At 32.3% G+C, this 23,879-nt stretch overlaps 1 protein-coding gene across 6 annotated transcripts in view; it reads right to left on the bottom strand.

Moving 5' to 3' along the window:
• Positions 1-23,879, bottom strand: part of LOC118181010 (putative phospholipid-transporting ATPase IM) — a 487,240-nt gene that overhangs the window by 52,592 nt on the left and 410,769 nt on the right. For all 6 annotated transcript variants that reach the window (XM_085820207.1, XM_085820204.1, XM_085820205.1 and 3 more), the window contains 6 exons: positions 22,135-22,233; positions 19,348-19,482; positions 19,191-19,261; positions 12,729-12,811; positions 12,024-12,271; positions 6,608-6,822 (listed from right to left, as the gene is read on the bottom strand). In XM_085820207.1, coding sequence (XP_085676333.1) covers positions 6,608-6,822; positions 12,024-12,271; positions 12,729-12,811; positions 19,191-19,261; positions 19,348-19,482; positions 22,135-22,233 — 851 coding nt within the window. The remainder of the gene's footprint in view (positions 1-6,607; positions 6,823-12,023; positions 12,272-12,728; positions 12,812-19,190; positions 19,262-19,347; positions 19,483-22,134; positions 22,234-23,879) is intronic.

Raw genomic sequence — 23,879 nt, 5'->3', positions numbered from 1 at the left:
CACCTCTAAACAGGTAATCTATCCACAATGGCAAAAGTCTCATGAATAAATGTTGTCTTATGAAAACAATCCTAGGTCACCAAGCTGACAAACAAGTTGCATATACTTATGGCACTTCCACCAAAACTGAAGGAAATCACCAAAGGCAGTCTTGACCTTTCCATTCTATAGCTTAGACACAGGAAATTTTTGCAAAAGCAGTTAAAATTTATTCTATACAACCTGCAAATGCTGGAGCACCTGACTGAGATCCTTACAATAAGTTCAGCAATGAACTACCAGAAAAATGTGCACTGTGTGACTAACTGTGCAAACATACATTATTTGTTCTATAATTAATTTTGGACCTATTGAACATCTCATTATAAATAATACATAATAGCATACACTCTGCTTTTAAAACAAATTATGGCCATATACAAAGATGTGAGACATACACTGTGCTTAAAAAAAAAAAAAAAAAACTGGCCATATACAAAGATGTGAGACAAGATATGAGATGACTATTTTAGTCTTAAGTGAACTGCTTATGTTTTAGACTTCCCCTTTTCTCATGTTCAAGTTGAAATGTCTGAAATAGTTAAGGCATTTTTGTTGGCTATGGCTTTATAAATGACTATGTACAAGTTATTATAATATGCTAGAGATGAAAATGTTATAAGAAATTATCTATTTTATACAGATTTTGATTTAATGAATATGCTGTGAAGATCTGAACTGATGTGTAATGTCAATATACTTTTAGCTGTACAAATATCATGTAAAGAACATAGACCAGTGAAGACACGTTTTTGTCACATCTAAAATGCCATAAAAGGGCTTGCAAACATACAGCATAATGTGCCAAAAAAAACTGAATCTATGTGGATCACTTGAGTAACTTGGCCAGACGAGTTCACTGAATTAAACTAAATCATAAAACTCATTACAGGAGCTATAAACATCCCAGATATACATATTCCAGGTTTTAATGTTGAATAGCAATAATATGATTTCCAAACAGACACAGAGTTACATGATCATGGAAGTCACAAAAGCCAGTAGCTCAGTGTTCCAAAAGGTTCCTAATAATTTAAAAAAGAAAAAAAAAAAAAATAATAATAATAAACATATCCTGTGTCTCAAGAAGAAGGCTCTCCAAAAGTAAAAGTAATTTGTTGGTCAGTTTGGCTATGGCAAAGCACACAAGAATTAGCTGCCTTTGGAGACAATGGAAATTCTAAGGGGAGAGACAGGATCTACTAAAGGAAAATATCTCCCACTCACATTACACATGAGAAAAACCACAAAAACTAACCACGGGACCAACCCATTTGCCTCAAACTTGATGCGAACTACCAGAATTCACTCACCATTGGTGGGACCTAAAAGTTAGAGCCCTGTCATCATAAATCCATCTATTCTTGAACTCCACATTTAACCAATATGAAAGCATCAGGCTGCTGTTGTTTCATATCGGTTTATATCAATTACAATACTGTTACCAAGATTCAGTAACTTATTATATCAACATTTTGTAAAGTTCTACTCTGAAACTTCATTATCAGCATGAGGCAATTTAACATCAAAGGAAGACATCATATAAGCAATGACTCCAAACAATAATGATAATAATTATAGTTAACCCGCGAGCACACGCAACGGGTATGTCATACCCATGCGCATTTTTCTTTTTGTATATTTCTCACCCTTCTTTCATAAAAGGACGAAACTTTGTGTAGCTGAGTTCAAGGTCACATACTTAAATGGGGGAAATTCCTGAGGTGACATGTGCAACGGTTTTTTAGGAACAGCACTGTTCGGGCATGTCATACCCGCGCGTGTACTCGCGTTTCTCAGTGAATCACTTCACACTTCTCGTTTTGAAGCTTTTAGTATAGGTTTTTCTTGAGTTGTAAGCATGGCGCCGTATATTCCTTACGATGAAGAGATAAAAAGATTGAGAAATCTTCTTGAAACAGTTTTTTCTGATGAGGATTCATTTAGTGAAGACGATGAAGATGTTGATGACGAAGAATATAATAATAATCATGATTCATCCACAGAGAGTAGTGATTCAGATACAGAAACAGAAAATGAAACTTTGCAATGTAACAATGAGTTTTATGTTGGAAAAAAATGGAGTAAAATGGAACAAAAATAAATTCCGGACTAATGTTAGAATTGACGTCAAAAATATTATAACTAAACTCCCTGGAAATATGAAGTATTCTAAAGACGTCTCAACACCTTTACATTCCTGGTCACTGCTTATCGATGAAGATATGTTAAAACATGTAGTCGACAATACAAATATTTATATTGATTCAGTACTTGGAAATTTCACTCATGAATGAGATGCTAATGAGTTTGAAATCAAAGCTTTAATTGGATTGTTGTATTTATGTGGAGTTTATAAATCATCCCATGTGAACGTAAGAGACTTCTCGGCTACAGACGGAATGGGAATGGGCATATTTCGGGAAACAATGTCAGTGAACCAATTCCTCTTTCTTTTACGATGCCTCTGTTTTGATGACATTAGAAATCGTCCCAGTAGAAGAGACGTTGATAAATTAGCTCCGATCAGAGAATTTTTTGGAAGTTTTGCCAAAAGGCTTACACTGTAGGAGAGTATGTGACCATTGATGAGAAGTTTGAATCATTCAAAGGTCGTTGTTCCTTCAAACAATATATGCCCAACAAGCCAACAAAGTATGGCATAAAAATATTTCCTCTTGTAGACGCAAGGGTATTTTATATCTGGAGTGAGTGAGTGAGTGAGCGCCACCAAGGAAGACCACTGACCTGGGCTTAGCCTCACAGTGTGTTATCTTCCTGGCAGAAACCATCTACTCTCTGCTCCATCCTGCTCCGGGAACGCAGCCGAATAGACGGCTAAGAGCCTCATAAAGTCTACATGTAAGCTTGGATGTTGTTGTACGGGGAAAGAGTTTTCTGTTAGGAACTACTTAAAATTAAGCAAAGAAGCAATCAAAAGACTGTTAAGAATCGCTGTTAGAATAGACAGAAACATGTGTTAGATAAAGTAAAGATAGGAGGACTCTGCCTGAAAAATTAACTGCCGTGGATTTTCTGGACTTGCTAAATGTCTACATGCGGGTGCTTATCCCGACACAACTGTCATATCTTTATGGGGCTTCTGTGAAATCGTTGGTCCTGCATGGAGGAAAGTTGTAACCTATTAAATTATTGCACATAGTAAACTTAAAAAATAATAATAATGATAAATAAATAAAAAAAAATAAATAAAGAGAGAGATTAAAAGATGATTAAAAAAATCCTAGCGCCCAAACATAATTTAACGCAGTTTACTTTCCATGTGCCTGACTCTTATGTAAGAACATTTAAAAGAATGGGTACCTGTTATCACTAAGATAACAAATTCCTGCATAATTTAGTTCTTTGCGCATACTTAAACTGTAGTTGTTTTACAAATTGAACCATTCACCTACATTTTCTTTCGTAGTACTTGCAGACAGGATAATACATACATAAGTACAAAACTGAATATTAAAGTGAAAAACTAACATGATACTGAGTACAGAAATACAGAAAGCTGATCCCTAATGCCTGCATACATAACACTTAAAAATGCATACATAATACATGAAAACTAAAAATAAAACTGATAATCATAATACATAAAACTGATCATTAAGTACTGCTATGTAGTCTAAATCCTAGCCAAGTACGAACTGACCTTCATAGTACATGCAGAGAAAGAATAAATACAGACTTGAGTACTTTAAAGTGAACATAAACAGAAAAGTACAGCACCATACTCAGTAAAACTGATATCTGATTCCAAACACTTGAATACATAATGCTGATACATAATTACAAAGAGAAACTTACCTACATTAATTCCATAGTTAGTTTTATCACCTTAGAACATGCACATAATTTATACAAAACATAATTAAGCACGTAATGCTGATCACTAGGGAAGAGATTCAAACATACAATTGATCACATAAATACAGATATTTCTTCCCTAAAATTTGCATAAAAAGTTGAATATTTATTAAAATTAAGAAGGCAAAAATGCCATACAAATAATAACATCATTCATAAACTTGAGGTGATAACATAAGTTGACCTTGCCCTTCTTATTATAACCTATTTATCACAAACTTGTAATTTAAATATACAATTAGTAAGTGTAGGAAAAACTCATTGCTGTTGAAGATTTTACTGGCACGATCTGGTCTTGTGAGTCCTAGACCTGTACATTAATTGCAAAAGTAAACATTATAAAGAATATAGGCAGGTTGTTGCCATAGTCCTAATTATCTAAGTTAGTCTTGGGTTGAGAGGTTCGAGGTGTGTGCCCAGATTGATTTAGTGTGATTTATACATTTTATGATTCAGAGCGCTAAGCACTTGATTATTTCTATTTGGGGACACTTATCGTCATATTAGAGAATATTTTCTCTGACAATGGCTGATTACCGCTTGTAGCTTTTTATTTGCTGTTTTGTTTGTTCTCATATTTGCCGCCCATTGTGGCCAGTAAGCTTGACTTGGCTTTCTTATATGGTACTGTGCCGTGTTTGTGCAGTGAAAGATGTAGTGGTCTGGATCCCCCACCTCTCCACATTGACATCTTTCTGTGTCACTCAGGCTGAATCTATGCAGATAGGTCAGGAATGGGCCATGACCTGTATAAAACTGTGTCTGACTACCACTATTGCAGTTTAACTCTAGCGTTGTTTTTGGGAAGAACATATACGTTCTCCTTCCTGTATCTGCTGTGTACCATCTGGCTTGCCATCTATCTATCAGTTGTTTTAGAGTGATCTTTTTGAGATGAGACCTAGGTAATTTATCTGGCAGTTCTGTTCTTGAGACCTCCTTTGCCGCTTCTTTTGCCAGGGTGTCTGCTTCCTCATTGCCTTTAATGCCCACGTGAGACGGAACCCACAAGAGGCATGGCCTTTCTGATGGTAGAAGACTGAGGAGGATTTTTCTAATTTCTTGGACATACTGGCTTCTACTTTTGTAACCTTTGATTGCGTCAAGGCTAGAGGCAGAATCACTGTAAATAGTAATGTGGATAAGTCTGTTCCTCTTCACATAATTAATTGCTGCTTTAAGTGCTGCCAGCTCAGCTTGGAATACTGAGTTCCTACTGCCAAGTCTTCTTTTCCATTTATACACAGCTGTATTACCTTTTAGAATGCAGAAGGCACTGCCAGTACCCGTCTCAGTTTTTGAGCCATCTCTAAATATAGCTGTGTGGTTATCTTTTGGTGTCACATAGTGGCCTAGAATACACTTTTTTAGATGTGTTTCAGCCGGATGTCCTTGCGTCACTGGCTTGTGTTTTTCAAAGTCTTCAGCAAAGTGGTGTTGTTCCCATAGAACTCCATCCTCACCTAGCCTTAACACTCTTGCAATTAACGACTCCCTATACCTGGAATATGGAAATTTATGCTGGTAAATAACCAGATGAGCCATTTCAAGTTGAAAATGGTGCAAGCGAAGGTGTCAAACGTTTAATAAGGCCCTTATACAACTCTGGTCGAAATTTAACAGTTGATAATTGGTGTATGGGATATGAATTATCTCAAGATCTCCTAAAGAAGAAAATTACGATAGTAGGTACAATGCGTAAAAATAACAGAGAAATCCCACCTGAGTTTCTGGCAAAGAAAAGATAAGTATATTCTTCAATTTTCGGTTTTCAGAAAGAAGCAACACTTGTATCTTATGTGCCGAAAAAATAAGAGTGTGATCCTGTTATCCACAATGCATTCCGGCGATCAAATCGATGAATCTACTGGGGAATCTAAAAATCCTGAAATCATTATATTCCATAACATGACAAAAGGAGCAGTCGATGTTGTAGATGAGATGGCAGCTGCGTGTTCTACAGCAAGAGTAGCACGTAGATGGCCTATGGTGACTTTATTTTCAGTATTAGACGTGGCTGCTATTAATGTAAGAATAATTCTACTATCAAAGAAGGAACCACCAACAGAATACCGTACCAGGCGTACTTTTCTCAAAGCCTTAGGGACGCAGGTAATAGAAAGTGTTCAAAATGAACGATGACGAGCATCTGTAGTTCCTGATTCTAGACAAACACTGACCACCGATGAACATGTTAACAATGAACCATCCCCCCAAAAACCTAAAATTACTTACAAGAGGTGTACAGAACACCCCAAGAAAAAAGATAGAAAGACTAGATTCATTTGTGAAAATTGTAGCAAAAGTATATGTATGGAACATATGACCTCATTTTGTAAACAATGTTCAAAAAATTGTAAGTAAATAATTTTACCTCTTCTTATTCTTTCATATTTTGTTTAAAATGAAGTATTAACTTGGTTTTACATTTTAATTTCTTTTAAAAACCGATTAATTTTATTCGGAAAATTTTTAATTACAAACTTTTTATTCGGGTATGACATACCCGGTGCGTGTTCTCGTGTTCGTCGGATCGGTGCGTGTGCTCGTGGGATAATCTAATAAACTATGCAAAACACACTGGTCACTCATCCTACAAGTTTACATATAAAAGAGTTTTCAGTTCAAAATCATTATTATCAGAATCAAAATGGAAAATGAAATTTTATTCAAATGAAATCATACTAACCTAACATATAAAGAAATAGGTACAACAGTGTTGAGGACTATTGCATATGAAAAAAATACTAGTAGAGCTATTACTGTAGCCCCACTTGTAACATTATTAGTAGGCACTGGTCGATCCCATGGAAGGAAGATTCGAAAGTGTTGGCCCGTAACTGTCTCCCATACACCACAGGCTATTGTACAAAAGAGGCACATACTAAGAAGGAAGAACACTATCTAAAGAAATAAAGAAGTTTCATAAGAAAACAGCCTAAATTTTATTCAAACAGAATGATATTCAATGTTAAAAAAGAACACTTCAAATCAATTTCAGCACGAATGATAAATCTGTTTTTAAATTTAATAATTAATTAAATTAAATAAGCATGAATCAGATACATTCTGGTACAACTGTTGCATATTAACCGAGTCCTGGTGACTGCCCCAAAATGTCAAATGATGTAACAATACTTGTATTAATTAAAATATTGCTTATTTTTAAAATTAAATATATTTGATTATAATAACTGTCTATAGCTAATTCCTGATTAATTAGGGAATAACAAGGATGACTACCCACAGTTAACTCAAAATCGTAATAGGAAAACGGAATAACACATGCTGCAGTTAACATAAACAACTATGAACAATTAATGTATTAAGATAAAATAACACACTGAACAAGTATTAATTCAGAAGGTCAAACAAAAAGTGAAAATTTGCTGATTTTTGTTGTTTGACTTCTAAATTAGTTAATATATTTTTAAGCATTTGGTTATGTAAATTAAACGTTCTTGTAAAGCAGTATTCAGAACACACTTTAAATACGAGAAGAATAAATAATACATGTGAGTAGCAGGAGTGCAACAACTCAACTAACGGCATTGCAGTGAGACGAAGGATGGACGATGGAAGCGAAAGACAACAGTCATGTTTTCGACCAAGACGTATTAACACATTCGCTGCCACCAAATTTATATATCCATCCTCAGAAGCCGAATTTAAAAAAAGTGTTTTAATGATTAAAAACGTTCCTAATATTTTAATAGTAAAGCCAGAAAAAAAGAAAAACCTTTTATTTTCGTGTTTAGTGTAAAAAAATTTCGGACGCTCTAGAGCGTCAGTGGCACCTCACGTTCAACTTATTATCTGTATGCCACTGACGCTCTGGCGCGTCTCATCATTTTTCTGCGAAATTATTGACACATTATATAAAGTCACAGTTTAAAAGAAATAAAACGTTTAATTGGATAAAGAGAAGTGAAATTTATGAAAAATTATAAAATGTAACAGTAAAACATAAATATGTATAAATGTAAATGTAAGATTATAAAATGTAACAAATATTGTATAATATACATAAACAACATAATAGAAAATGAAAAAAAAATTAACTTATTACAAACAAAATGTCAGTGTAGAACAGTACTGCATAAATATATTATCACTTATGGTATATTTCACAGCAATTCAAGCAATATCCTGGCTTGTCGGGACAGTCATGGCACTCATACGTAGTGTCCGTGCGTTTGCCTTGAGAGGAACAAGATGTACACCTTTTTCTTTGTATTTTGGTTTTACCAGGTGCAAGTTCTCTTTTCTGAAGAGTATGTCTGAGATTCTTGGGAGTCGGCTTTTGTTCGTCTGTTGATGGCAAAAGTGATTTTACAACGTTCAGTCGGTACTCGTAAAGTGATATTTTTTTTCCGTAATATTTATTATAAAGAGCATGTGAATTCATTAGCATTACTTCAATAGTATGAAAGAACAATTTTTTATACCAGCGTAGTGATTTTCTCTCCGAGAGATAATATGACAGCATTTGATCTTGCCGATCTACACCAGACATAAACGCATTATATTTGATGATTGGCAGAGGCTTCTGCTTTATTTCATTTCGTTTATTTAAAATGTCAACCATTTCATTTTTGTATTCCGTAGAAATATAAGACACTTCACGCTTATCTTCCCTCCCATTTTCCGATCATTACTCCCTGACAATACCTTTCAATAGTATCGCCTTTTCGCAATTTAGTAGTTTGAACATTCTTTGGAGTGTTTTTTCGAGTGGTTCTCAATGTGCCTGTGCAGTGTGTCTTTTTATCTAACAGTAACTTGGCCAAGTCAAAGCTATTATAATAATTGTCCATGAAAACATGGTGACCGACATTTAATTTTTCATTCAGCAAATGCAAAACAATTTTTTGTGTATGGTTTTGCCCTCCATAGTCATCTAATAAACCAGTATACATGGCAATCTTTTGCACTATTCCACTTGATGTGCTCAAAATATAAAGTTTTATACCGTACTTATGTCTTTTATTCTTTATGTATTGGCGAAACAATAATCTACCTCGCCAGAGAACCATAGATTCATCCAAAGAAAGTTCTCTATTAGGATAATATATCTCGCACATTCTTTCGTTAAAAAAAAAATCGATAACAGGGCGTATTTTATATAACCTGTCTGTAGGTTGAGGTTCTCCAGGTTCACTATTTTTTGCAAAATGTAATGCACGTAAAATTAATAAAAACCGATTTCGGCTAATGCTATTTGCAATGCCTGCATTATGAAATAATGGGTCCTTCTTCCAGTAGTCCTGAAGCCTATTCATTCTTACTGTCCCCATTTGCAAGAATGCTCCCAAAAAAACTAAAAATTCATCCACTTTTAAATCTTTCCAAAGCGTTATTCGTGACTTTTCTTTCGTTTTATCGCTATTTTGTATTTCTAATGCGTAACGATTTGTTTCTTCGACTATTTTTTCCAGAAATACTTCAGTGAGGAAAAGGCGAAAATATCCGATAGGAGTACTTTCAGTTGGCTGTATTAGCAAGGACTCAGATTTTGTAAATGTATGACTTACCATGCAACTTGAATCTGTTTTCCAGTCAACCTGTTGGATTACCGGTAATTGTTGATCTTCTGTGTCAGAATCCGACATTTCTAAGTTATCCACAGCGTCATCACTATCTCCTTCCGATTCGCTCGTAGAATCCCAACCATAATCTTCATCGTCTATGCTGTCATAATCAGAAAGATCACTCTTTTCTAGTAATTCTAATATTTCGGCATCAGTCAGTTTTTTACTTACTTTCCTTTTCTTAGGCTGTGAAGGTCCTGCAATACTTGTACTGTCCGCCATTTTTAAAAATGCACCAAAAAAAAAAAAAAAAAAAAAAAAAAAAAAAATTAAACACAAAATTTAAAAACCACGCGCTGAAAATATAAAAATAATGCTTCACTAACGTGCCACAAAAACCTCATCGTTCAACCTCCATCCGAACTAAAACTAAAGCAGTTTACTTATCATACTCGATTGTCGCCCCAGAGCGTCACCGGCATGGGAGGTAGCGCCATGCTGACGCGCCAGCGCATCAGTGGCAGCGAATGTGTTAATAGATGGCGAAGCTGTTAACTTCTCAATTATAACTCTTTTTTTATTTGTAAATACTCATCACTGTATCTCCATCAATAAATAAATAAATAAATACTTTGTCACCTTAATGCGTGTCGTCAGCATAGAAATCCCCTAGACGCCAAGTTTACATGGGGGCTCGGCTGGCTCTTCTTTAGTCAAGGTAAGCTGTTCTTTAAGAATCAAAGAATCTTTGAATTAAATTTTGATGAACTGAAACTATATTTTTACCGTTAGAACGTATTGTATTAAAACCAGAACTTTTGCTTTCGAAATCGAAACTCAATTTTCATTTTATTGTATTAACTTGTTTCTCACTTGTGTTCTACGAAATAGTTCAGTTGTGAGTGTGAGTAGCAGGAATGCAACAACTCAACACAACTAATGGCATTGCAGTGAGACGAAGGATGGACGATGGGAGCGAAAGAGAACAGTCATGTTTTCGATTAAGACGTATTAATAGATGGCGAAGCTGTTAACTTCTCAATTATAACTCTTTTTTCATTTGTAAATACTCATCACTGTATCCCCATCAATAACTAAATAAATACTTAGTCACCTAAATGTGTGTCATCAGCTAAGAAATCCCCTAGACGCCAAGTTTACATATATATATATATATATAAACTAAATTGTAAATAACATTAAAGAAAAGTTCTTAGAATAGAACTTGAAGAATGTTATTAAGTTTAAACTAATAACAAAATCAGAACTTAGTTTTTTGGCAGAACTCATCTAGCAGACATATAATCTGTTATTCCAGCTATTATCTTTCACATTCTTCATTGCTTTTTTGGATTTTCTGTAGACAGTTTTGCTTCCCGCTGATGATCTGAGATAGTAATTTTTTCATATTTTTAAAAATGGTATAAGCAATTTTTTCATAATTTCAAAAATGGTCTAGTTAATTGAGAGTTGACTGGATTGAATAAATGTTAACTGAAAATAATAGCAACTAGAAAAAACGCATTATTTAAATGGTTTACGAGAAAAATAAGAATAAGTAAGAGTTTGATTAAGCACATCTACTTAATGCCAACTGTCAAAACATATTGTGAATTTTGTATAGTATGTATTTTGTAACGTGTCACTGCATTTCGAATACTCATTGCCTTCCCTAAATTAAAAAAAATTTTACCATCCCTAAATTTTCTACTCAGGGTATCTCAAATTTTGCAGCCTCTAAATTCTGCCACAAAGTACAGTCATACCAATTTCATTGGCTCTGGCGCTAGCCTGTAATTATGCTGCATAGGGCTCAAATTATTAAAACATTATCGCCAGAACTAAACTATAAAAATATACATGTGAAAAAATCATTTCTGAACTTATGATTTTTAGCAAATGAAATGCAAGTATACCACATTATAGATATAATTTGAAATGCTCACTATGCATGTACAACTATGTGCAACTTTTCCCAGACTTGAAATGATATTCTTCAGAAAATGAAGTAATTAACAGGCTTTTAACAGCTTAGGTATTAATGGTCATAAGTATTTCCAATTCAATAGGTGGGAGGGTTCTTCAAAAACAAAATGTGACTTTTTATTTGGTTCTTGTACAACAGAAATAAATATATATCAAAAATTCTGTTTTTAACTTAACAAAGTACACTAAATATCTTACTTAGTCTCACATACAGAAATATTAAGCTTTATTTTTACAGAACTATTCCAACCACTATGATGACAATGCTTTTATTAAATTGTCTATCTTATGATCTGAAGTACATGTCTAGAATTATATTCAATATATATATTCATACACCTATATTCAACATTTTCATTGCCGATAATGCACAGGCATGAGATATAGTGTTATCATTTAATTTTGTTTTCATATCAATCAGCTTCTGGTGAATTTTCATCTTCTTACCCTGGTAGCGAAAGTGTGAAGGAAATATATGGTTTTAGCTACGTTTTTTTTAAAACACCACTCCACTTCTTATGCTTAAAAAAAGTTTTAAGTCAATGAGAATCAAATAACAACTCAATTTAAAATGCAATTTCACTTTACCCCAATAATAAGTAGATTTAGCAGACGATCCAAACTTGTTCTTTTAAAAATAGTTTTCCCACTGTTCTGCATCAGCTTTGTATCTCGCCCGGCAAATACCACAACACCGTAGCACCATTTGGTGTTTCTCAGCACACATCCTCTCAATAACATCTTATCATTATCCAGCATATAGCTTTTACCTTTCCATCTAAGTGTTCCCTCAAATTTGCTAAGATTATTGTTGGGGGCTTCACACTCAATTTCTCCTAAAAAAAGGTGATAAAAATAATTAAATCAATATATTGAACTACATAAAGTAATATCATTTCTTCACTCATTATACTTATGAAAATATGATGTAAGGAAACATAATGAGAAGCTAATTCCAGTAGAGTTAAGTAACTACAGCTATTCAATTAACTACATTTAATAAATAGATAATTTAAAACAACATATTGTAATATTGCATCTCATATATGAATTTATTCAATCACTTAAAACAATAATAAACTGGTGGCCCATGAAGCCATGTCAATTATGTATTAATAAAGGAGAATTTTTTTATTAAAATGACTATTTTAGGCTAAAAATAACAGTTATATCTTATTCAACTGACCTCATTTTAGAATTAACCACATCTAATGAGAAAAAATGTTAACTATAAAAATAATCAGTTCAATAATCTAAATATGATGGGCTCTGATAAATGAACAACATTCATACCATCAAATGCTCCCATTTGAGCATTATCGTCTCCCAGCTCAGCTGTTTCAATCAATGCTTGACGACACTTTAAATTAGTTTCTCTAGAGAGTAAAAATATAAATAGATATGTTTACCAATTTAACAAATAAATAAAAAAAAAAAATTGAAATGTGATAAATAGGTATTTGATATTACAGTAAAAACTCGACTGTCCAGAAAGCTTGGGAAATATTGAGTTCTGGATACTTGAGCATATAAAAATAGGAATTAACACTAGAAAAGGCAAATCAATGGGAAAAATTTCAACTCTAAAATTATAAAAACAGTCATCTTATTTACGACCAACTTGAACATCAAAAACCCATACTATTTAAATTATAGAAGATTTTGAAAGAAAAATGCATTTCAGTCATAAAACTAATGAAACAAACTAATGAAAACTACTTAAAATATTCCACTTCATTTATCTTGCATCCTTCTACCCAAAAATTAAATTGGCTTATTGAGAATTAATCTGATTTACATTAAGATGCAGCACATTTCTTATGATTGTAACGTCATGCTACTAGCAATAAATTACACTGTTTGGTGACAATGCATATTTATTAATACTATTACTAGTTCTATAATAGCATTACAAATCTTTCATTCATTAAATTATTTGCAGGAAAAAACTTTCCTAAAATTCTTAATTATTCCAATTACTTGGGCTTTCTGGCTGCTTGAAGTGTGTGTAGTTCGGCTTTTACTGTATTTCAAATTTAAGCTATAAATATCAATAATTATATGAAACTGGTGATAAAAAATCATACATTATGATTTCATTAACAGAACACAGAAAAGCATTCTGCAGGATGATTCAACTGAATAGAATTCAGAGTTAATTAGAATCACACGTATTTATATTTAGAGGAAAGATTTCATAATTTGATTCAATTTGTTAACAGTTTTGCTCTTTTGTAAGCATTAATTTTTTATTAAATCTTGAGCTATTTAGCTTGAAAGTAACAAAGACAACATTAAAAAAACAAGAAAAATTCATGCATCCCTTTTTATAAGATGGATCTATGTTCATTATTCACAAATTGAATGCTAGTGTTTAAAGTTTAGAAATAGTATTTATGTTTGAAACCTGCATATGCCCTTCTTGTTGCAAGGTGATGAAAAGAAGAAGTTTTGGCAGAAGAAACATGTCTATTCAAACATCTCTCTCCTAATTTTTGGTTCAGTTCCTACATAAGCTAGATCACAAATACAGTACAAAGTATTTAATCTGGACGTCCATAATACAAAATGATCTATAATCCAAACCTCAAAGCTACAAACTTTCTGCGTATGCATAGCGTTTATAAATAAGCAAAACTACACATTCAACCAAGTAGTTCAAGTAGCAACTAATACAGGCAGAAAATGAATAAAAGTAAAAATTATTTTCAATAAAAAACTGTAATACAAGTACACTTTAATCCGGACGTCCATAATCCGGAATGATCTATAATCCGGACCTCAAAGCTACAAACATTCTGTGCATGCATAGCGTTTATGCATGCGCGTTTAATGTACAACAGAAGGTATAAACTAGGCTAAAATTATCTAATTATCTATTTCAGTTAATGTTGCAGATTGCGTTGTTCCTTAATCTTCTAATTGGATTCGGCTTATTATTTTTTGCAGATTGTTAGAGCAATTTTATAAAAAGTAAGCTTGAACTTTGGATTATGTCAAAAAGAGTTTCCATTTCTGGAGCTGCCAAAGGATCTACAAAGCGAAAACATGTTTCAATGTCCATCAAGCAAAAAGTGGAATTGCTGCAAAAAATGGATAAACACATGAAGAAAGTGACAGAGAGGTTAGTGAAAACGAAAAAATTTCGATTGACAAGTTAGTCAGTATTCTCGCACAACAATTACAAGACTTGAATAGCTGAACTTTGTAACTAAACAAGAAATTATGTCTGTTCATAGAATTAAAGAGAAAGTATTAGCACATAAAAAATGAAGCAACTTAAACAACTTACATTGAAAGAAATGTTTAATAAAGTAAGCAAATAAATATTATGCTTTTTTTTTTTTTTTTTTTTTTGTAAATTTTGATACCCTTTAGATTATAAATGCTCTTTATTTCATAAATTATGGTTTCATATTTTTAATTTTATAATTTCTGCATGCATCTTACCAGATTTAAATTCATGATCTATAATCCGGAAAAACCCCTAATCCGGAATCAGCGAAGTTCCGACGAGTACGGATTAAAGACTTTGTACTGCATTAAAACTTACTATGACTGGTACTAGAATTCCAAAGCAAAGACCTTAAAATTTGAATGTCTAATTAACCATTCTGATAGTCATGAATAAGCATTGAACACAAATGCTACAATGCTTAGACTTGTTTATACCAAAGAAATTGAAGTCACATTAGTAATTTCTATCTTAAAAGTACACAATGGAATTCCACTTGCAAAATGGAATATCTAATGTATATGTTACTGGTACAGTTTTAAAACCAGCATTCTATAGAATGCCTAAAACTAGCTGGCAATGTATGAAACGATTCATATTTCACACATTTCCTAGGCATTCTATATAGAATGCCAAATAACAGACAGGCAAAGTATGAAATAAATTTCCGATTCATTTCGAAGAACCGAAACTACTTACCAGAAGTTAATAAATGATGTAAAAAAGACAAAATGAGTAATAAAAAGGGACCACGGGACTACTGGCTGCTGAATCGCTAGGATGCGATATTTGTGGAAAACAAAAGTATATTAATTTATTCTGTTAAAGAAAGCATCAGTACTATACAGTATTACATCACCGGATGCTGGACTATTTCTGTACTTCATGAAAACTCATTTGAGTACTGGACAGGGATGACGTGACAGAATGTTGAGAGAATTTTCAACCAAATAGTAAAACATTACACGTAATGGTATTGAACTGTACAATCACCTTTGTGAGCCCTGCCAGAAAAAACAAAAAGATATTAAAAGGGCATTGTTGTGAAACTTATGACTTTCTGTTGTCAGGTAGATCTTACTGATTTCCGGTCTCAGCCAAATAGAAAATACAAATTTATTATGTTGTATCAAGATCAACTCACTATATTTTACATATTTCAAATAACAGTTTTTTAATGGCACTCTTTCATTAATTTTTCAAAATTTTTCATTAATTTTTTTCATTTTTTGGGGAATGAATGTCTTTTAAATAATAGCCTTGTTGTAACATTGTTTTCATACTTTGTCTAAAAAGCATTTGTCATTCTATAGAATGCCTAGGTAGTGTATACAATGCCTGGGGAAAAGTATGTAATAATTCTCATATTTCATACTTTGCCGGTAACATATATAACACGGCTGACTTGGAAAAAATATTGTTCTCATTACATGAGTAATAAGTAATAAACTGCAGAAATTGCCAACTTTACTAAACCTATAACACAGATACTGTGTACTTTCTACATAAAAAGACAGAATTAATTGTATATCTCATCACTATTCGTTCCCTATTTCAACAATTATTTAGATATTAAAACAGTGCCAAAAATGAGAAACTTTAATATAACTTCATTGAAGTAATGAAACAGATTTAGGTTAGGTTATTTAATTACATCAAAGCCTCGATGGCTATCTGCCTAAGAGGAGGGATGCTTTCATGAAGGACTTTCTAAGGAAAACTGGCTCATATACACGTTGCATATGGGGAAAACCACGAAAACACCCATGCAGCCAGCCCGTTCGCGGGATTCGAACCTCGGACCGAACTACCAGGACCGAGCTACTAGTGGCCGAGCGACTTTACCACTCGGCTGCTGGTGGGCCTCTGAAACAGATTTAGAAGATGGCATTTTCATCACTAACATTTATACTCTGATAGAAATTTGATCATCTTACAGTAATTCAGGGAAAAAAAAGGGAGGAACTAGACAAAGTAGTCATGTGAAATCATTGATATTAACTAAACTGAACTGGTCCCATTTACAAGTACCAGTGGGAATGAATTTACAAGTGAAAAATATGTCCATTTTTTAGCAAATCAACTTTTTTATGACACACTAGTAAATCATATGTCTGCTAAAATGAATAACTAAGCAATAAAAAACATGTATTAATTGAAGGAAAAATGCCAATTATGCACTAATTATAAAACGGATTTTCTTGTAACTAAGAGTTTAAATACTCATATTATCACAGCCTTTGCAAGAACCAGCACAAATGTGTTCACACTAGGTGGTACAATTTAAGAGTAGTAAAATTTTTTTGAATTCAAGAAAGCAAAAAGAGCAGAAAAATGCAGATGCTGCACCACATAAAAACTAGCAGTGGCCCTGCACATTTAACCCTTTGCGACACAGTGTGTCTAGTCTGGACACACTGTGCCGCAAAGAATTAAACAAAATTAAACACTAAGATTAAAAAAATTTAAACACAAAGAATTAAACACTAAAAATTTCCTTCTGTATGCACAGAAAAATTGAATGAAAAGGATTTATAGGTTACTCTGAACCTTCTTTATTTATAGTAGATGGCAGCTGAACACAAACCAGTTCATATATTTTAGCCACGTTTAGTTTTTTAAGACCCTCATTTTTCAAAGAAATCTTCTAGAATTTTTTAGGGTATAAAAAGGATGTGTTTGAAAAGAAATTTCTCTGTTATTTTTTGGCTGTAAGTTAATCTCCTTATTCTATATTAGTTTTAAATTTTTACCTTGAAATCTTGCTTAAAATCAAACAGCGAACCCTAGGTGTGCTCAGACGGGGCTCAATGATAATCTAAGACAACTGAGAGTCTGTATTCTTTGTTTCTCCGCATCTCATTGGTCAGTTTATTGACAACAATGCTCATTTCAGCACTCTTTTCGAAGCTCTATTGAATCAGTGCGCCACTTTGGGCACACCCACGGAATTAAAACGATGAGTGCTATCTTCACAAAATTTTACTTGTGTACTCCTCTAGGCCTAATTAGACTGCCTACCTTTTTTTTTTTTTTTTTTTTAATCAAAACTCCAACTTTAAAAGGTAGCGTGCTGGAAAGGGTTAAGTATTCTATTAATATGTTTGTTAAAAATTCACTTTAAAGTGATACATGGGGAAGAAATTACAAAAGAACTTTCAATAAATATATTCCATAATGATTTGCACAGTTTACACTAATTGCATATTGAGCCAGATTTTTTAATATTTATTCTTTAATTAGATCACAGTGTGAATAACATTTATAAAAGGTTCAGATTATGGCAATTAAAAATTATGGTAAAAATACATGAAATGTACCACCTATCTAATGAGTTACTAATTCACATTTTACAGTGTCAGTGAAAATTAAAACAATTCAAAAAAGCATTTGGGAATGGAGAAAATGAGGCACTTCCAATTAGATGGGTCCAAACAATAGTCTAAATAGCCAGATAATGGTATTTTGAAGCAAAAATATGAAATATAAGTGAACAAAAACATCATGCAGAACGTTAATTTGCAACCATTTATTCAGTACGAGTTTTGCTCATTTTATGTTAGCAAAATATTCGTTTTAAGTCAACAGCTGTTCATAGGGTTTACAACACTTCATGCATGACTTAACCCCTTTTTTCCATATTTTTCTATTGTTATCAACAAAAACTAATTTACTAAGCACAGAAAGTTTCCAAAAATGCACAGAGAATTTAGTGAAGTTTTGAAAATCATCTTTTTATTATAGGAAGATGCTTAATACTGCAGATCACACTGTGCAAATGATACCAGTTTCATGTGATAATCAATGCATAGCTTGCTTATGGATTAAATGAAAAGAAGAGACTAAGTAGAGTGAAGAAATGTTCAAAACAACTCCTTTTACAAGTTATATATATTGAATTAATAAAAGTATCAGACTAACAGTTGTAAAAAAAACTGCAGTTTGCTCACAAAAAGAGAATCCACTACAATTGTGTGTTTTAACATAAACATATTAGTCATTAATAAAGAACCACAAAGCCAGGCATAAATTATTCGATAACTTTACTTCAAAGTGTAGATAATGAATTTGTTGAAACACTAAGAAAGCAGTTTCAATAAAGCAATGAAATTATTCATATCAATTAGAATATAATAAATTTTATCAATACATAAACAGTATAGAATAAAAAGTAAATGATTCTGCTCCTTCAGAAACTTAAATTAATCAAAAAAATGACAAATTGATATTTCAACAAAATCTATAATTGACAATATTTAACAATGCAATACTATTTTGGCAACTTATCAGAGTTTCAAAGTTTGCCACTATTTTCAGAAAACTTTGATGATCAATAACTTTACATTTAATTATTTTTCTCTAGATCATCTATTAGCATTTAATTTTGATATTGCTCTTTTTAAATGTAGTTCCATTAGTTGAATTTTCCCCCTAAATCTGCAGTCAAGTTTGGCAGACTTTCCTTGTAGAATAACCTTCAAAGATACTACATAAAAGACACATGGAAATGTATAACTTACCCATCTAATTCAGCAGTTTCTATATAACAAAGGCCATTTGGTTCACTAGAGGAGAGCAACAAAAGATCTGCCTGCAAAACAGATGCACGAAGTTTAACTTAAATGTTAGAAATGTGCAGCTTTCCAAAACTAGCATTCATGCTAAAATTAAACTTACAGCAACAAACTGATCATTTTCCATTCGAATGATGTCTCCAACTTGTACTTTGTGCCATCGTTCATCGATCAGCTTTCCTCCTCGAAGCACTCTAGACAGCCTGTTGTTTACTTGACTGTCACTTCTATGTCTTTGCTAAAACATTAGGAAATTAGTTAGAGAGCAATGGAAAGAAAATGATAAAAGTGTTAATAGATAAAAATACTAAATAAAAGCAACTACAGATATATGAGTATAATATATAAATAAAATGAAAAATTTATAAAATTATCTTGAAGGTGAAATAAAAAAAATAAATAAAACGGAAATATAATATCAAAGCTCGTTATTTCTAAAGCTTAATATTATTTTCAACACTGGTAACAAGGATTTGGTAGTTTACCAATTGTATAGGAAGATTTGAAACTTTTGTGTAAACTACCACGAGTGATAGATTGCACAGATTGTTTTTATTAGTTAATCCACATATACAGACCTCAATCTCTGATGTTAAGGGCATTTTGAAATAGTATTAGGAACACTGGATAAAAAGAGAGAGAGAGAGAAGGGAGAAAATCCAAGAACTTTCAGATTTTATATTATGCCCAATGTCCTTTTTTTTTCCCATGTACACATACATACATATTTCGAGAGTATTTGGGCTATAAATATTTAAAAATAACATATCTTTAGAATTTAAGTTAAACAGTTTAGCATGCTGGAAATAAAACTTTTTCCCCCCGTACAGTGTTGCCATTGCATGCCTTGAAATCATAGAGTTTGTTAGTCAAAAAGTAATTAAGTTTTACAAAATATGAAATAGACAATAAAACAAATTCAAAATTTGGGCTTTCAGGTGCCCGTGTTTGGATGGAGGATTACGTTACTCAAAATTTGATGGTTCTAGGTACTTTTTTTTTTTTTTTTACAGTGCAAGAAACATACATACATTCATGCAGATTCTTCATTATTAAATTTCTTTAAATATAATACAGGGCGATAATATTTGGTAGCAACAATGTGAAAAGTGAAACTGACATTCATAGTGACTGATGTAAAATTCTGTTTCGAGACTATTAGCCCTTCTGGGCTAATGTCCCTTTGGCTTATAAAAAGTATCATCATTCAATAATGCACATGTAAAATAGAGTATTTCATGCAAAAAATTTTTAATTTAAAGTTCAATTTTATAAAATGCTGAGATTGTCAATAAGCACAGAGTATACGGGAATGCAAAAAAAAAAAAAAAAAAAAAAGTGCACCAGCTGCAGAATATAATTTTATGAACAACTTCTAGAAACTGATTTGTTAAATTGTGAAAGATTTACACAGGCATTTCAAAGAAACAAACTTTCTATATAAAAGCATAATTATTCTGAAACTTCAGCAAATAATGTAGTTTATATTTTTTACATTTCATATCTGTACTAACAAGAGTTTCTAGCATTCAAGAGAGTGATTAGGAAAGGATGCATTCATCAATGAAAAAAGGTTTGTTTCAGTACTTCCTATTTTTCATTGAAATGTGCTCAAGAATTTTGAATCTCCTCGTATTAAAGCCAGACAAAGTAACAATGAGAATCTGATTCAATTACAATAAGACCTTACTTACAAAATTTGCTATTCAGGTAATGACTCAGGAGAAAAATTTCCTTAACTTCATGTTTTTACAATTTATTTAAAAAAACTTCAGAAAAATATGAATTCAATGCAAAGAAAAATAATGTATGAATAGGATATAACTTTTAAATTAAAAACAAAACATCCAATAGCATAAAAATTTCAAAAGGTTATAAAGTTTATAATTTTCACTAACAGCTGACAAATTTTCCAAATCTGAAATTAATAATATACTTTTTCTGATAAATTAAGGAAAAAGGAAATGAAACTTATTTCTCATGTAAACTCTGACATAGTAAAATTTAAGATAATAATGCTCAAGCACACAGTATAAGTAAGATAGTATAACTTGCATCTGAGCTTCCTTTATGCTAAGAAAATTATTTATGCACATGATGTGATGAGGAATGCTTCAAAATAAGGATAAAGTATGCCCTATTTAGCTACTGAATGCATATACTAAACAAGTTTTACTTTGAGACTTATTATTAGCCTTTACAACTATAGTAATAGTCCATTAACTTCTACATTAGAAATATTAAGATAAAATAAATTAGATCCAGAATGAAGACAAATTTCAATAACTAAAGAAACTGCCATTTTCCAGTTAGTAGCACCATCAGAAAAAGATGGCTAAATGTTGTGCCAAATGGTTTGTTTGATAATTTATGTTTTTACATTTTCTACTGCTATGAATTATTTGCTATTTTTATGAGAGTAAAATATTATATAAATTTTAAAAATGCATTTATTTTAATCATATTTGATATCTGTACTTAATCGTAAAACAGTTGCATCTCAATGTCTGTTGTATTTATTAAATTTACAACCTTTCATATTCAAATACGTAAATGCTATGCTTCATCTATTCAAGTACTCAAAACATATTTTCAGTCAAAATATATTACTATATTATTAATACTAGACCAAACTACTATATTATTTTCACATTTTATGGCCGTAAATGCATATATTAAAGTGCTTATTTATCCGCTGGAATCGGCCAGTTACTGATTTAAATGTGAAATAGTAAGAGTGCTAGTTACACAATCATTAAAACAACTTCCGAGATTTTTCCTAGCAGCTAGATTTTGTGGACATTTCACGATTTGCAATAAATTCTTCGTCCAAAGGTGCTAGTAATGGAAAGTTATCCAGAAAAAAAGCATTTAAAAGAAAAAAACTCACGATGTCATCAATAGCATCCTTGAGGGCAGTGATTAACAGCACAACAATCAAAGGCACAGCAGTTGTAATAGGAGTTAAGGACGATATTTGGGGAATAAGCTAAAAAGATGAAAATCAACATATTACAAAAAAAATTAGAACCATCTTTTAAAATAAAAGAACATAAAATGAAAAAATATTCTCTCCATTCGATTAACACAACAATTGTTTTCTCACACATAGTCAGTGCATAACTGGAACATCTATTAATGACATGAATGATTTAAATGCTCAAAACAATTAGAAACTTAAGATATAAAATTTGTTAAAAAGGATGCATATTGTTTTCAAATCGCCTAGTTTGTTACATATGGATGCTATCAGCCGGCAATACACTACCAAAGACCTCATCTACAACTTTGCTTTTTTAGTCTAACTAAACAAATTTAGAATTTCACATATGATTACCTTTCTATAAACGTTTCTGTACCCACAGAATTTGTTGTGTGTGGTTAATATTGGCAATGTAATGCTGGGCCAAGTATAATATGTAAATACTGAAACTTCAATGCACTTTAATAATTTTTGGATTACTTGAATATATCAAAGAATATCAGAGCTATTCCATTTAAAAGGAGGAATGTGTAGAAGATTTTCTAAAGGAAACTGGCTCATGGCCTATGGTACATATGGAAAATCATGAAAAAGAGCCATGCAGCCAGCTTTTAGACTTGGCTCAAACTACCAGTATTCAGTGGTCTTAATTGGTAAGGCTACTTTTATAATTTGAAAGATAAAAGTCTGTTGCAAGCTTAACACCAGCTCTCAGAGCCAGAAATCTGCTTAGCTATGTGAATGATTAATGCTATGGTACCCTAATGTGGCTCAATATGAATAACAGATTGCTCTATAGATCAGCATTTCTCAATCTTTGATGATTAGCTTATTCATTATCATTTCTTGCAGAACTTCTAGAGATTTCTTAAGAAACACTAGAGCTCAAAGGAAACTCAGCATAGAAGTGCTGGTGCAGAGTGCAGATACTTCTAGCAGCCTTGATCAATATAGTAGTAGTTAGTGATGCTGTCTGCCATGTCATTGGGACTCGGTTCAGAAGGTATGCATGATTGTTAATACCTGTGCAACATGGAGGCTCTTAAAATATTGGCAAGGCAAAATCCTCTTAAATAATCTGGCATAAGGAACCTCGGATTTATCCCTCAGGCTGTTCTCCATTGAAACTGGAGCAGAGTTGCATAGTTAGTGGTGTGGAATTATACCTGTAAATCAGTGACAAAATTCTGGTGTCCTGCCTATTTCTACCTCTACATGTAGATGCTTCTAATACAGATATGGTCATATTACTGAATGGCGTTCATAGAACATATTATTATAATTAAACATTTTTATATTGTTAAAAATGTTTGGTCACTTTCAAAGATGGTTGTTTCTGACAAGTGGTTATTTTTAAAAGAATTAAACGTACTTTTTATCTAATCAGCTCAATTAAAAACATAATTCTCAAATTAAAAATACAGTTTAAAGCAATAAGATTATTAATTAAATGTCAGCCTTTTGAAAAGTGATTTTATTGGTATTCATTAACTTACTTAAGCTGGCTGTAGAACCGCAAAATTTACTTGCTCTTAAGTCGGCTATGGTACAACTGCTGTACCAAGCTTTCCATTCCCCCTTTTAGAATAATTGCCTATCTTTAGATTCTCTGGGTGGTCTAGTTTTCTCTTCAGAACAGCCTCTGGTTATAT

The sequence above is a fragment of the Stegodyphus dumicola genome, chromosome 7 (assembly GCF_044657685.1).
Source record: "Stegodyphus dumicola isolate Sdum_Otavi_A_Nest chromosome 7, ASM4465768v1".
Classification (NCBI taxonomy): Eukaryota; Metazoa; Arthropoda; class Arachnida; order Araneae; family Eresidae; genus Stegodyphus; species Stegodyphus dumicola.
Note: the sequence above shows the minus strand (reverse complement) of the source record. Positions and strands in the feature narration are given on the sequence as shown.